The 16,192-nt window shown below is 38.5% G+C and overlaps 4 protein-coding genes across 4 annotated transcripts; 2 read left to right on the plus strand and 2 right to left on the minus strand.

Moving 5' to 3' along the window:
- Positions 1-213: 213 nt before the first annotated feature.
- Cbr-ppk-1 lies at positions 214-6,230 on the plus strand (the record flags this gene model as incomplete). The annotated part of the gene is made up of 18 exons (XM_045239499.1): positions 214-268; positions 321-361; positions 414-627; positions 673-748; positions 807-924; positions 970-1,122; positions 1,168-1,512; positions 1,558-1,822; positions 1,876-1,952; positions 2,000-2,084; positions 3,613-3,864; positions 3,919-4,022; positions 4,075-4,149; positions 5,108-5,223; positions 5,281-5,468; positions 5,517-5,650; positions 5,702-5,924; positions 5,971-6,230. The coding sequence occupies 18 exons, from the start codon at positions 214-216 to the stop codon at positions 6,228-6,230; spliced, it is 2,781 nt and encodes a 926-aa protein (XP_045094830.1).
- A 295-nt stretch (positions 6,231-6,525) lies between these two features.
- Positions 6,526-6,777, minus strand: CBG12322 (the record flags this gene model as incomplete). Its single annotated transcript, XM_002639563.2, has 2 exons — positions 6,526-6,609; positions 6,652-6,777. The coding sequence occupies 2 exons, from the start codon at positions 6,775-6,777 to the stop codon at positions 6,526-6,528; spliced, it is 210 nt and encodes a 69-aa protein (XP_002639609.2).
- A 1,228-nt stretch (positions 6,778-8,005) lies between these two features.
- CBG12321 lies at positions 8,006-11,246 on the plus strand (the record flags this gene model as incomplete). The annotated part of the gene is given in 9 exon segments (XM_045239512.1): positions 8,006-8,167; positions 8,212-8,792; positions 8,845-9,577; positions 9,621-9,796; positions 9,846-10,068; positions 10,118-10,411; positions 10,504-10,743; positions 10,787-11,121; positions 11,135-11,246. The coding sequence occupies 9 exon segments, from the start codon at positions 8,006-8,008 to the stop codon at positions 11,244-11,246; spliced, it is 2,856 nt and encodes a 951-aa protein (XP_045094829.1).
- Positions 11,247-11,907: 661 nt separating this feature from the next.
- Cbr-pqn-44 lies at positions 11,908-15,479 on the minus strand (the record flags this gene model as incomplete). Its single annotated transcript, XM_045239519.1, has 7 exons — positions 11,908-12,021; positions 12,068-12,380; positions 12,429-12,778; positions 12,850-13,096; positions 13,773-13,888; positions 14,450-14,656; positions 15,417-15,479. The coding sequence occupies 7 exons, from the start codon at positions 15,477-15,479 to the stop codon at positions 11,908-11,910; spliced, it is 1,410 nt and encodes a 469-aa protein (XP_045094828.1).
- Between the last annotated feature and the right edge of the window lie 713 nt (positions 15,480-16,192).

Here is a 16,192-nt window from a genome sequence, read left to right on the forward strand (position 1 = left end):
CTCTCAGTTTGGAAAAATTGAATAGATGATAGTATTCAAAGAATGAGGAGAACGCAAAGAAACAAAGAAAAGAGCAAAAACAATAAAGCTCCCTCTGCTCTCCTCACCTTTTCTCTTGTTCTTATTTCCAAGTTTTCCTTATTCTTTCTCCCGCTCTTCTTCTTCTTCATATTTGATTTGTTTTTATAATATCAAAGTTTTTTTTTTCAGTTCATGACAGCCAGGTCTTCGACAATCGTCTTTACACGAACTGGTGATGCCGACGAAGGTAAAAATTAATTATTAAATGTATTGGAGATGAATAACTGTAATTATTTCAGAAGGAAAACCGCCCGAGGAAAATGGAGAAAATGGTGAAAAAGTAAGATAGCTTTGATAATTTTTTCTTAAAACCAAAATGTTCTTAATTCAAGGTGGAAGCACCGATTCTCCGACCGGACAATGAAGCGAGAGATATACCGTTGAACTCAACTTCCGCAGGTGGTAATTTAACATCACGAGAGCCTCAGAATACAAAAGAAAAACTTGGACATCGGCGAATTGATGAGCAAGGAGGGGTTTCATACAAAAAAGTGCCCACAAATGCGCTTATGCAAGCTATTCAGTTAGGAATTTCGAACTCAATAGGTAATTTTGATAATTTCACATTAAAAAATATTGATTTTGCTTCAGGAAGTCTTGCGTCTTTACCCAATCGAGATGTCCTTCTACAGGATTTTGAAAAAGTTGATATTGTTGCGTTTCCGGCGTAAGTTAGCATCAGTTTCGACCCATAATGGCTCGACCACAAATGAATCAATTTTTAGTGCTGGTTCGACAATCACTCCGTCTCACTCCTTCGGTGACTTCAGATTCCGAACATATGCTCCAATTGCTTTTCGATATTTTCGAAATCTTTTCCACATTAAACCTGCTGATTTTTTAGTAAGTGTTCTTTATCACCGATGTAACGAATAAAGCTTTTTTCAGCGATCAATTTGCACCGAACCATTGAAAGAATTATCAAACGCTGGAGCTTCAGGATCAATATTCTATGTGTCACAAGATGATCAGTTTATCATAAAAACGGTGCAACATAAAGAAGCTGATTTTTTGCAAAAACTACTTCCCGGTTACTACATGGTATGTTTTGCAACAATTAAAGAAATTATATGAAATTTCTTGCAGAATCTAAATCAGAATCCACGAACTCTTCTACCTAAATTCTTCGGATTATTCTGCTATCAGGTAATTAAAACTAAATTTATTAATTTAAAAAACTATTTCTTTCAGAGTCTCGGAAAGAATATTCGACTATTAGTAATGAACAATTTGTTGCCTCAAACTGTCACAATGCATGAGAAATACGACTTGAAAGGATCAACATACAAACGAATGGCTAACAAAGCGGAGCGGTCGAAAGCTCACCCGACGCTGAAAGATTTGGACTTTCTCGAAAATCACAAAGATGGAATTTTCATTGATCCCATTGCTTTAGATGCGTTGATGCGATCGATTAGTAGGGACTGTTTGGTGAGTTTGTTGGAATTATAAAGTGTTGAAAACTCAAGTTTCCAGGTGATGGAGAGTTTCAAAATTATGGATTATTCGCTGCTTGTTGGAATTCATAACGTTGAATTAGGAATTAAAGAAAGGGCAGAACAGAACGGAGAGGTCGCACCAGCTCCATCAACATCAACTGATCAGTTTTCTGGAGAAAAAACAGAAAGCCATAAAGTGCTCCAAGAGAAATTCAGCGTCTGGGACACAGGAGATGGGGATATTCCTCATGGCGGAGTGCCTGCTAGAAACTCAAACGGTGATAGACTGGTTCTTTATTTAGGTAAAAACAGAATGAAGAAACCAAGCAATTGTAAACGAAATTCATATTTTCAGGTATCATTGATATTCTTCAAAATTATCGGCTGCTAAAGAAAATGGAGCACACATGGAAAGCGATTCTTCATGATGGAGTGAGTCTATAATTGAAATAGAAGAAGACCATATCGAAATGTTTCAGGACACTATCTCGGTGCACAATCCAAATTTCTACGCATCTCGGTTTTTGAGTTTTATGACTGAAAAAGTTTTCAAGAAGGGCACAGGTATGTTTTTTAAAATCAAAACGTCGTGTAGACAATTGTCAAACTTTCTTTTCTTTTTTCCATCCATCTCTCTCTCTCTTTCTCTTTCAGCTATATTTCCTCTATCATCCTTTAGTTTTCAATGACCAGCACCCAAAATCGAACTTCCCTATCACTTTCCACTTCTTCTATCCTTAATTTCAACGACTGGGGAATATTATTCAGTTTTTGGCCTATCAAAAAATGTATCTGAAATAACTACAGTGAAATTTATGCAGTTGTAGAGTATGAGCTAAGCAAAAGATAAACAAATTAAACAAAATTTATTTTTCCTTTTTTCTCGTTTGTGATGACTGCTTTGTACAGTTTGTACACTCGTGAAGAAATTTTTGCGTTATGTCCGTTTCTGATGTGATTCGAAAACATTTGTAATTCGAATAAAGTCTGTTATTAGTTGAAAGAATAAAAATCCTTTGAAAAAAAACTATTAAAGGCACTAATTAAAATTTCTAGGTCTATTTAGAGACTAGATTCCAGTTAAATGATCGTGTCAGAAATGTTTTCTACTAAAAACTTCTACTCTTTTTCTTCTTTTCTCATCTGATTCCTACCTTTAACCTTCTATTATGGCGATTTGAAAAAAAAAACGAAACTAATATTATAACAACTTCTTCCCTCTATTACTCCTCATTATCTCTCTCCCAATTAACGATTACAGCCGACGAAAAGAGAAGCGCGAAATTTCGCACTCTGGTCCACAGTTATCTCGGTGATTTTTTTAAACAACTTATTTTATTTATTATATCAATGGAATTATGTTTCGTCGCGTCCTTTTTACAATTGTATTTTGAGTATCTCCAGTTAATTTCTAATCTGGTTTCTGTTATATTTAACAATCGTAGTTTCTGGATGTATCCTAGTTTTCGTCTCACAAGTTTAACACATAACCTAATCATTTTTGAAGGTCTTTAAACAGTCTCAAAATTAAAAAAAATCAACATTTAATTGATATGGTCCGAATTGTACCCGTAGTTCGTGTTTGGTTCTTGTCTTGGATGTAATTTCATGTAACTAATCTTCTATCAACTGTGGTTGGTCCTCCCCTAATCAGCTGCCTGCCCTATCCTGTTTTGCTATTCTGTTATATTTCATTACAAATTTCCTTTTTCTTTTCTTTCATTCTGGCATGCCCCACAGAAACGTGAAAAAAATTCAATGACAATATTAAATGACATCCTGTCAAAAAAAAAAAAAAATTTGACCTATATTCAATTTTTTATCAGTTTAGCGAAATTCGGTTGCACAAATTTTACAATTAGTGATATAAAGCAGGTCCTTCTTCAAATTACGGCTCGGTTTTATACATAAAATGAGAATGTCACCAGAAGCTTGGAATATTATAAATAGGAGACCCGAAGCTTTTGGCGCGAATTGTAAAAACTTGCACATTTCAATATTTTCACCAAAAAATGTGTTTCAGTTAGCTGGAGCCTTCTTTGTGCCCACTTCTGATTCTATTCTTCTTGTGATTCAATTTTTTGTATTTTAGCTCTTAAACAATCTCCATCGCGGCGACGGATGGTGAAAGGAAGCAGTTACGAAGATGAACAAACAGTAGTAGTCAACAGTGCACATCGTCCACATCGAGAATCCGAGCGGGACGGTTTGAATATGACAGTTACGGTACCCGATGGAGCCAGTAGTACCACTCCACGTGATTCGGCTCTTTTCGGGTCTCAAACGGCGAGAGAATCTACTAGGCTATATAATAGGGAAACGCCTGGCATGAGTGAAGATCGCGGTACGTTATTCGTTCTCTTATTTATTATATGTATTCCCTTTTTGTGAATTTCAGCCAATTCGGCACGAGATCCTTCATCTTCAATGTCCCGTGTACCGCTTCGAAGGTCTTATCGAGACGCAGGACAGACAATGAGCATAGAAAAGAAAGAAAAGAAGGTATTGAATCCGAACATATTACCTTTATTCATTAAAAATGGAATAATTACAGGTGGAACGACTGTTCGCTCAACCGAAGCCAACTGATGAGAAATTGGCAGAAGAGCAGGATGAAATAGAAGAAATAGTGAGTGGTGACGCGACTACGGCGTGAAGAGACACACCTTCTTCATCTTCTACTTCCGTTCTTTCAATCTTTCCATTTAGGTATTCTTTCTCAACGAATAACCTCTATGTCTTTAAGTGTAACAAACTGCGCCTTGTATGCTTGATGTGTACGTGTCTAGTATCGCTTCAAATAGTGTTTATAGTTAGTAAGAAGAAAAACAATTCAATAACAAGAAAGATAATGCAACATTATCAAATTCCGATATAACTAATCGTTTCATAAAAGTCCTAATCCTGTAGAGTGTGTCTAATTGTCTTTGCTTCTCACTTTCGTGTGTCTCTCGTCTCTAACCATCTGCATGATAAATCTGATTCTTAACTTTTTCAATTTTCAGACTCGATTATAGTTCTACAACAACTGTATTTCAATTCCCTAGTCGTCTATTTGTCATTTCTCATCCGAAGTCAACTCCTTCTACAATTTGCTACACCTGCCAAAATTTCTCTTCTTTTTTCTATTGTGAATTTTAAAATTTTACCGCTTCCACACACACAATTTGGCTTTAGTTTCCATTTCCCAAAATCTGGATGTGCTCCCAAATAAGAACTTCTTTCCCCCCTCTGAATGTGATTTTGCTCTCTCGCGCGCTTACTTTAGTACTTTAATTGTTTTTTCTCTTTCCCCTATTGAATTCCATTGTTTCAAAAAAAAAAATCCGAAAAATGTGCTGAAAACTAATGTAGCTAATTTTATTTTTTCAACTTAATGTATTACTATATATTGTATCCTAAGTTTAAACAAAATTTTCCAATTCGGCTTTTGATTTAAAATCAAACAAAAAGGCAAAAAAAAACTATATAAAAGGAAAAGAAAAACAGCTTCATCTCGTTGAAATTCGGGTCGATTGACCATTGCCTATTTTTAAATTATCTAAAAAAAGTGAGAGGGGTTCTTATTGAATGTTTTGTGTTTACAGATGGTCCAAGAAAAAGAACCAAATAACACACAGTTTCTATCACTATGGAAAAACTCTGAAAATATATCAAAGTTGGAGTCACATGCAGTGAATAGAGGATTAGTCACAGCTGCGAGGTACCTTCATGATTTTCAGGTTTTTGTGATCACAGTTGCATACTCTGTCATTTTCAGAGATGCTCCGAACGATTCATCGAGTCGTTCTACACTCTGGCAGAACCTCTCCTCAATGTCTTCCGCCGATCAAGCTCATCTGATGAGTCGACTCTCATCAACGTGGCCGTTCCAGCAAGAACGCAGAGCTCTCACTTGGCCCGTTCATGCAGGCTTATTAGCGAACTGTGTCACCTCCTCTTTAATTGGTGAGTCTTCAGTTAAATAATAACATTTTTATGAAAAGTGAGTTTCAGCAACACGAATCAACTCAGAAATGTTCTTGTATGATGCAAAGGCAAAGTTCTTCGATTCAATTAGGAAATGTCCAAAATCGCCTTTTGTGTTTGGAGTGTATTCTTCTGGCGTCACTTATTTCATGCTCTATCAGGTACTTAAGAAAAAAAAATCAAGTTTTCCCAATTCAATTCCGAGTTTACAGATTATTGTTACTCCAAAAGTGTTTAATGAACTGACGCCCTGTCCTTCATGCCTCATCATCAACAGTTTAGCAATTGGCTTGGCTACGGGAATCGCACTACCAATGTTGGCTACTCCCTACTTGGCTCACTACGTTCTGATAAACAGGGAATCAGCAGTTGGAAAGGCTAAGTCACTGCCAGTAGTTAACAATCTATTAGAATTCCTGACACTAGGTTGGGAAGGTGGGTCATTGGTTTCTTTATGTGCAAAGTCAAAACGATATTTCAGGATCTAAACCAGCCCGCTCTGTAATGGCGACGTGCGCTGCGATTCAGATGCTTGCTAGTTTTGGAGCAATGTATACGATGCTTTGGGGTCGAGAGCGCATGTTCAGTACTCTCGAACTAGATTCCGATTTGGCTCGCCGGTTAGTCGCGGAAGCACAAACCTCTACATCGCTGAAACAAAAGATCCTCGACTTCTTGCGACGTATCCCACTCATCAATGGAGCTATTCCGGAATCACCAGAGAATGAGCGTGTTATATGATTCATATCGACAGAATAGAACAATCTTCCATTTAGCTTTAGTTATTCTTGTTTCTTTGTTTTTGTTTGAATTTCATGAGAATAAAATGTTTCAAGACTGTTCGGAAAGTACAAGAGAAATCATATAAACTAGCGAAAAACAACTGAAAAATCTTGTGTCTAATTTTTTCGGCACAGATTTCTTGAATTCACATTCAAAAATGGTTAATCGCACTACCAGGAAATGGTTGTTTATTCACAGCAAAATTAGGACAGCCATTTTCGAAGAAAGATGCAATTTAGAACCAGGCTATAAGCTAAAACAATGAGCCAGCACGATTCGATTGTGAAGAACTACTTGATGAAGACGAATCGGACCGATTTTTGAGTCCCAGCAGATCCTGAATGAACTTTATAGTTTTGTAACAAAAATCACAACTCACGAAATCGAGATCTTCATTATCAGTGATGGATCCTGCTACAGACGGACTTGAAGATGTAGGGGTGTTCCTCAAAAAGAAGTCATCTTCATATTCGTCATCATCAACTTGCAGGACTGTATTCGCCATTTCCAATTCTATCGATTTGATTCTGAAATATTTTGGTGATAGCACGGAGTAACAAACAATTATGTTTGTAGGTACGTTGCTACCATCTGTGATATGTCAACAAAGAGATAACAAAACGCTGATTTCGAATGCTAGTGAAACTCACAAGTCTTTAAGTTTTTCGTTCTCGAGTAACGTCTCGTCTATCTTTTTCTGATTTTTTTCCTCAAATGATGCCAACTTCGATAGCTGTCCCATAAACTCCTGTGCCTTTCCTTCGATTTTGGCGATTTGTTCTTTTCGAATTGCCGACTAAACTTGAAATTGTTAGGAAAAATTTTACACAATCCTCGTTGCCTTTCTGTTTTCCATTTTCATCTGTAGTACTTCTGATACTTCTGGAATTCGATGGCTTTGTTCAGTCGTTTTTGAATTTCAGCACTCATTGCTCCTATGTCCGAGAAAACTCTCTTCACATTTCTCGGCAAGCTTTTATCCATTTTCAGCATTTTAGCCGGTATTTTGCATAGGTCGCAAAAGTCTGAATTCGGTGTCGCACGACAAGCTTCGCAGTAGACATGTGAGCAGGCCGTAATGAAAAAGTTTCTTTTACTGGGCGGACACCCACAATTGTTGCACACAACAAAATCCATACCGATCACTTGAAGCTTGATAACAAAAAAAAAGAAATTCAGCACTGTTCTCTTTAAAGGTGCGTTGTTTATGCGTGCCGTTTTGGTCTCGCCACGATCGTGGGTTACTGTAGATAACCTGGCGGGAAAATTGCCGGCATTGCGCCACCCGTTTATTTTTTCCATTTCGGAAGCTTTTCATTTTTGAAGTTTTGTCTTTTGTTTGCAAATTTTTTATTTCTGCTTTTTTTCAAATGAGAAATTGCCATAATTCGGAGGGTACAAAGATCTGGGGGGTACAAGCGGGTGCAAAACCTAAAACTTTAGGCTAGAAATTTTGAATGTTTTCATGTATTTTGTCCCCGAATTGCTTTTTACCCCAATGATCGCAAAATGTTTGTACACTCCGAAATATTTTCGGATAAATTCAGTTTTTGCCCTCTCAAGAATTCTCGGAACACTCGTTTTTTCCCACATTTGCCAATTTACTTGGAGAACTCCGTGCATGAACTAAATTTAGATAAAATATCGCTAATCATCAACTTGATTCAAAATATGCGTACTGAGAATACATCATTTTCAGCAATAACTAATAAGCGACTTATGAATAAGTAATAATGCCGCCCCATCCACCAGCACCGCCTATGCCTCCAATGCCACCGATGCCGCCAGTCACGGCTCCGCCGATGACTCCGATGGCACCAATCCCGACGAATCCACAGGAACTTCATCAGAAGAGTGGAAACGATGCATGCATCAAGCGTCTCGGTCAACTCAATGTAAAGTTAGCAAACGATTTTCTTTCTTATCAATCAGAATTTAGGTCGAAGCAGCCCCTAAAGTCTATCTGAAACCATCTGAGCCAGGAAAAGTGGGCAAGCCGGCTGACATTCAAACCAACATCTTCGGAATCGAAATCGAAAAGGAGACTACTGTTTTCCGCTACATGGTGCACGCTAAAGCCGAGCTCAGTCCAACGAAGGAGGCGGTTTTCACCAAAAAGGGCAAAGAAGACTTCGTGGTATTGGATCGACACGAGAAATGCTGTAACATCTTCTTCTACGCTGTCGAGAAAAATCCCGATTTCTTCAAGATGAAGGATGGCAATTGTATTATTTATGATGGACAGAGCACTCTTTATACAACTGTGAATCTGTTCTCTCAACTTGATGCCAAGGAAAAGAAATCTCGTATATTTGAAATCAATGGTGCTGAGATTGAGAATCAAGAGCTGAAATCTCTCCCTTGTATTTCTCTTGAGGTTTACTCTCCACGGGACAATGCCCTTGTAATCTCATCTGAGACCCTCGGAAAGAGAACTGCTGATCAAAACACTGAATCCAACAACCGAGAGTATACGCAATTCTTGGAGCTCGCGCTCAATCAACATTGTGTCAAACAAACGTAAGGATTTGTGATCGTTAGAGTAAATGGATTCTTTATGTTCATATTTCAGAGACCGCATTGGATGTTTTGAACACGGAAAGGTTTACTTCCTCAGAGCCACCGAGGAAGGTTTCGATGCGAGAGATTGTATCGACGTTGGTGATGGAAAAGTTCTTTATCCGGGCCTCAAGAAATCGATTCAATTCATTGAAGGACCTTATGGTCGTGGACAGAACAACCCATCTGTCGTCATCGATGGAATGAAGGCTGCGTTCCACAAGGAGCAGAATGTCTTGGAAAAGTTTTCTGAAATCGTTAATAGAGATGTCTCTCGAGGAATGTCTGATAATGATAGAGATAAAGCTTCTCAAGTCATTCGAGGCCTCGATTGCTATGCGAGCTACTCGAACAGAACTCGTCATCTGAGAATTGAAGGAATTCATCAGGATTGTGCTGCAAAAGCTAGATTTGAGTTGTCTGACGGAAAAAGCTGTACTGTGCAACAGTACTATCATGAAAAGTACAACATTGCTTTGAAGTTCCCTGGTGCAAATCTGCTTATTTGTAAGGAGAGAGGAAACAAAAACTTCTATCCTGCCGAATTGATGACGATCACCAAGAACCAACGCGTTACTATCCCACAGCAAACTGGTCAGCAGTCGCAAAAAACCACGAAGGAATGTGCAGTTCTTCCTGATGTTCGCCAGAGATTAATCGTGACTGGAAAAAAGGCTGTCAATATCACCGAAGAAAATGAACTTCTTCAGGCTCTGGGAATCAAAGTTTATCCAGAACCATTGATGGTATGCTCTAGATTTAACGAGTTTTATGATTTTTTTTATTTAGATCAAAGCTCGTGAACTTGAAGGAAAAGAAATTGTGTATGAAAAGAAGACTAGTTCCGACGCTGGAAAATGGAGACCACCACCAGGATGCTACAATAAGCCAGCTGTTTTCCCAGACTTGTGGGCCATCTACGCTGTCGGTACACAACACTCGAGATTCAGTGTTCAAGACCTGAAGTGAGAAAGAGATTTTAATACGAGACATATCGAAATCGATGTTTTTCAGCGCATTCTGCAGCATGTTCATGGATACTCTCCAGCGAAAAGGCATCACCGTCAAAACTCCGGCAGAAACTAGCCTTCTCCATGTAGATCAAGCCATGTCTAAGCTTGAGAACATTGCCATGAATAAGTGCAAATATGTATTCATCATCACTGATGATAACATTACCCATCTTCATCGTGAGTTTAATCAAACTAGACTGGCGGTATATAATATTTTCAGAGAAGTACAAAGCTCTCGAACAAAGAGACATGATGATCATTCAAGATATGAAGATGTCGAAGGCAACCTCAGTCTGCAAAGATGGAAAACGACTCACACTCGAGAACGTTATTAACAAGACCAACATCAAATTGGGCGGTCTCAACTATACTGTCTCGGATACCAAGAGAAGTATGACCGATGATCAACTCATCATCGGTGTGGGAATCTCTGCACCGCCACCAGGAACGAAGTTTTTGTTGGAGGGAAAGGGCCATCTGAACCCACAAATTGTTGGATTCGCTTCTAATGCTGTCTCCAATCACGAGTTCGTTGGTGACTTCGTTCTTGCTTCGGTTGGCCAAGATGTATGTTTCTTCTCTATATTTATCTGGTTTATTTCAAATATTTTATCGATACAATAAAATGTGGACCGAAAAACCATATTCAACAATTTCAGACCATGTCTTCGATTGAAGATGTCTTGAAGAACTCCATGGAGATGTATGAGAAAAACCGCAAACGTTTCCCTAAACGTATCATCATCTATCGTAGTGGAGCTTCGGAAGGCTCTCATCCTTCGATTCTTGCCTATGAGATTCCGCTTGCACGTGCAATCATTCACGGATATTGTAAGGATATCAAAATGATCTACATTGTCGTCACCAAGGAACACAGCTACCGCTTCTTCAAAGATCAGGTTTGTAAAGTGAAAAAAGATCAACACAATCAATTTCTTTCAGCTCCGCGGAACCAAGGCCACCGAAATGAATATTCCACCAGGAATCGTTTTGGATAATTCGGTCACTCACCCTGCCTGCAAGCAGTTCTTCTTGAACTCTCATACAACCTTGCAAGGTACCGCCAAAACTCCACTCTACTCGGTTCTTGCCGATGATTGCAATGCCCCGATGGACAGACTCGAGGAATTGACCTTCACTCTGTGCCATCATCTCAAATCGTTGCACTCTCCACCTCGGTCCCAACTCCGTTGTATGTGGCCAATGAGTACGCCAAAAGAGGGCGCGCACTTTGGGCTGAGAAGACGTAAGTTGTTGACTACAATAACTACAATAAAGTACGATTTTCAGTGATGGTGCTCCGATTGAAGCCGAAGGATCCGAATCGAACCGTCTCAAGGACTTGACCAAGGAGTTGTCATACCAGATGACCGACTTGCACATGAAGCGTGTCAACGCCTAAACGTCACTCCATCTTATATAATAACTCGATTAAACCAGTTTTTATCCTATGCTGTGGTCATCTGACCGTTTTACACATCCCCTGCTATGAGCACTATCCGTTATTGGCATGTTTTATCCTTATAGGGCATGTATTTTTGTAATAAAGTGCAGTAAAAATTAAGATTCTAGACACAATTTTTTATTTAAGCTTTTTTCGATGTGTTAGACTTCGTATGAAATATACAGAAAAGTGTTTGATGACCCCGTTCAAATCTAAAAAATGTAACCAGAGACGTGAGAATGGGAAGTGTTTTGTTGGGCAATATTGGTCGGTGCTCGGGGTTCACAACGTGCCAGCCGGTGATGAACAGATGAACAACAGAATTTTACAAGAGAGATGGGAGAAAATGGGAACTCTAGAGGAAATGCACCTGTGGACAAAATAGTTGAGGACAGTTTTAAAAATTGACAATACTTCTGTATTGGAGAAATGGAGGTTTTTGAGGCTTCTGAAAATCTATAAACACTAGCCAGGAAGAGGTACGGTATTTACATTTGGAAGAAAAAAGGATGAGGATGATGCCTATTAACAATTATGTATAAGCTTAGAAGTGGGAGAAACTATTTGCTTTTCCAAAAAATAATGAAGAAAACCAAATCATTTAGATTCTTCATGAAATTCAGATTACTGGAATCCACGTCGCTGCGTCTGGAGGCAGATAAAAAAGGGTTGTCCGGGGAGGGGTCGATGAGCCAGATGAGAAGTTTGGTGGGCTGTAGCATTGCATTGAGAGCTGAAATTATAGTATGAGATAATACCATTAGAATTCAAACAATTACCTGGAAAGCTACTCTGTCAATCATGTTCAGTGTCATATGTCGTTCATGAGCCATCAAGCAAACAGTGCTTTCATCGATAACTCGATACAAAAGCATCAAGAAATCGTATTTAGCTTGACCAGTGACGAGGAGAGATGAAGACGTTGCTTGAGAAGTGGATGCTTCAGATTCGGTATCTGATCCAGAAGAAGACCATTGATCGTATGTAACACCGTTGAATGATGTTCCAAAGTGAGAATCCAAATAATTGCGAAGTTTGTTCTCTTGAGAGTTCAAGTCTGGGAAATCGATGAAGAAACGGGAGCACATGTATCTGAAATTAAACAATGAGAGATTTCAAAAATACCTAAAAAATGAATACCTCTCCAACTTGCGGCAATTCCATGGTTTGGCAGCTTTGTATCCTCTGATGATCAGATGACAATACTTCAAAAGACCACCTCCACGGATTTCTTCCGGTTTAACAGTATCAATTAATCTTTCGTGAAGATGATTAATCGCTTGATGAATATCTCCATACATGCTCTCAATTGTCACCTTTTTCTGTTCACAACTCTCAAAATCGTCGAGAAGTGGGTCAAGATGGATTTGGAATGAATCGACAGAGAACTCGAATTGTCTTTTCATCTTGTTCACAAACTTTAATTCAATGCACCGTCCGTATTCGTTGTTCAGAGAGAACAACGACCAGACGTCGTTGTCGGATGCAACCTAAGAATAAATTTTATTAGTTGAACATATTGAAGAATACAACAAACCTTGATCATCTTCCTAATGTAAACATCCTTGAGAGTTTCAAAATCGAATTTTTCCTTTCCAATGTTATCCGGCATCAGCTCACGAATCGTTGTGAATACGGCCTCACGAATCGATTCGAAAATCGTCTTTTCAGCGTTCTCACCACTTTCATCGTCGATTTGAATTGGGAAAATCAGGTCGAGATCAGCATAGGTGAAGTCATCGGATGAGGCAACAAATGATGCAGCACCGCCATTCAATCGAATATCACGGGCGCGGACTTGAGCAGCTCTGAAATATTATAATTCATAAAATCAATTTTAGTTCATTGTTTCCATAATGCTTGTATAAAAATCGGGGCTTTGGAAGAGAGAAATCTTGTGGGCGTGGCCAACGATCCCCGTAACGAAAATCACCGTAACCTAAAATTTCGGCCTCCAAACAAGTCATAAAATAAAGTTTTTCTAAATCAAAAGAACCAATAGTTGAAACCTTTTGTAGAAACGATAAAACCTTTTTAGCTGTGAAACAACTTTTTTAAGCAACGAATAAACTTTTTTAAGTATCAAAAAAACTTTTCTAAGCCCTTCTCTAACTTTTTCAAGCAACGAATAAACCTTTTTAAGCGACAGTAAAACTATTAGCACTTTCAAACTTTTTCGAGCAATGTATAAACTTTTATAAGCAACAACGAAACTATTCTAAGCCCCTTATAAACTTTTTCAGCCGTGGCTAATCGGGCACCTTTTTTAGTTTAATCGTGGCTTGTTTATGGCTCAGAAAGGTTTTCCAAACTATCTGAGCGGAAAACGGACGAAATTGAGAAAAATATGAAAGTAATAAATATCTGCTAGTTACGGTAGTTCCGCGGCCACCAGATTTTCTCTTCCTCATAGTCAGCTCCCATTATGATTTTTTACCTTTCAATTAGCTCCGATTTTAGCCCAAAAGAAAACGTCTCACTCACCCCAAATGTGTCCGAACACACCGAATCAAATCAATGAGTTTTGTCGAAATCGTCGGGAAATTTCCTCTTCCATGAATCTCAACACGTTCGTCTAGAACAGCTCGAAGTCGTTTCATCTGAAATATATTTTTTTTTGTTTACATATTGCATGTTCAGCCTCATTAAAAGTTTTCTTTTCTAGTTCCCTTCTGCCCCCTTCTTTCCATTTTATTCGTATTCTTATTCTGTGTTTTTTTCGGAAAGAGAGAGAATCAGAGAAACATTCCAATCTACGTCATCATAGTCAGCTTCTGATGCGCTTGTGATGTTAAAAAAAGGACTTGTTTTTGGGCGCAGGGGGTGGCATCCGAATGTGTAAGGTTTTCAGTGACATATTATGAGAGAGGGAGAGACACAGAGAAATTAGGAAAATAGGGGAAACTGTTTGATCAGGTGTTCTAAAAAAGTTTGTCTTTTTCATAGAAGGTGTGGTTTAACCTTTGGTTCCGCATCTTTTGGAATAAATTTTACAACATATTCATCTGATTTTTCTTCAGAATCTTCACCGATACTCTCTCTCCAGTCATCAATCAAAGTTGTAAAGACACTCCGTTCTTCTTCTATTTTTAACATTATTTCTTATTTGGAACTAGTTTTTTAAAATCCTAAGTTTTGAGAAGTTTCTCAGAAAAACATACCTGTCCTTTGGCCAAAAGCATCGTCCTGGATACAATCTTTTCAACAACTGCCGTTTCTTGGATTGAGTTCTGATTGTTATTTTGTGCCGCGTGATTCTGATGACTTTGATGATTCTGGTGGTTTTGGTAGTGTTGGTTCTGCTGAGTGTGTTGATTTCCTTGATATCCGTTTCCGTTTCGCATTCTGTTTGATCCGTGTGGAGTCAGCTGAAATACAGAAAAATTTAGAAAAGGAGCAAAAAAATGTGAAGAAAAATCTAGAAAAAAAGAAAGCGTTGTTGATTTTCGACCACTGGAACTGATAAATTCTCTCTTTTTTGCTCTTTTTGTGTGATAAGGAAAAAGTGCTGAAGTGCTGAAACAGAAAGAAACGAAAAAATTCGAAAATGGAGAAGAAATTTCACAATTTTGTATTGAGTCTAATTCAACAGCACTCAACTCGTTAAGCTTTAATTGAATTGCGCTCTAAATGAACTCAAAAATGTGTTCGATGACCCAAGAAATGCCAAAGAATGTTATATGCCAACAACTCTAACTTCTCCGAAAATCAAACAAAAGGGATTGCTCACAAAGACAACTTGGTACCGTTTTTTGACACTTTGAAAATTTCCGAACTAGTGGATCAGAGATTGATTTGCTATGAGGGAAATGAGACGGCAAACCTTCAGAAATCATTTGAAAATCTTTCAAATTTATAGTAATAGAAGGGCTTCCTAACTTTCAAATTTGAGCCAATTTATCTCGGTTTCTGTGAAAGATATAAAAAATGTTCAACTGATAAATAGTTTACCATAACATCAAAAAAATGTTGCCAGTTGACACATTTTTGATAGTTGGCACAGGAACCGAGATAAGAGCTTAAACTTGAAACAGTGAGGAACGGAGAGCCGAAGGCGAACCAGCCAGCTGTTTGAAGAGCCGAAGGCGCGTCAAACAGGCTATATAAGGTATGGGAATGTGAACTTACAGTCTTATACATGTTTCCATGTTGATCATAATTGATCACAGTGCGAGAACGTCTTCCACGCATTCTTAAGATTCTTAGTCTGATTCTTATTCAGTGAATAGTTAGAGACAAAGTAGTATGATGTTCTTCTCAAATGTACATAAAAAGAGAGAGAGAGAGATGTGCGTTTCTCTCTCTTTTCGAAACTCCGCCCGCTACGTCCCAAGCCCCGCCCCTTTTCGCGCACGCTGACGACGTCATTTTGTTTTGGCGTCGACCGCAAGGGGGTTCCTCTCAATGGCCAGGAGAGAGAGTCGCCCTCGCAAAAAAGGAGAAAATTAGAGAGTATGGAGATTGAAGAGAGCGTTTGAAACCGGCTCCCCGAGTCCTTGCTTTCGCGTGGCTATTTTTTGCGAGAAAGCACCACGAGAGCCAATAGAGAGTAGAACCCCTTTTTTGATGATGATGTCATTTCTGAAGACGTCGACAACGTCATTTGGAACTGAGGAATAGAAAAAGAAAAAATGAAATAAGAGAGGTGTAGGAGGAGAGAAAAAACCGAGTAATTTTCATTTATTCCGGCATATACACCCTTTCAACTTTGTACCATTAGAATTTCTAATGACGTATGTTTTCTTTCTTTTTGGGTCGTTCTCTTTTTTTTTTTTAGATTATTGTTTTCAAGAAGTCTGGAATTCTATTGGGTTACTGTAGGTTGACCCATATTGCGCATCTCTCACTGACGTTATGCAATATGATCTAATTCTAAACATAAGATCTCAAATGACGTCGAGTCT

Source organism: Caenorhabditis briggsae (assembly GCF_000004555.2).
Source record: "Caenorhabditis briggsae complete genome, chrI, whole genome shotgun sequence".
NCBI classification, from domain to species: Eukaryota; Metazoa; Nematoda; class Chromadorea; order Rhabditida; family Rhabditidae; genus Caenorhabditis; species Caenorhabditis briggsae.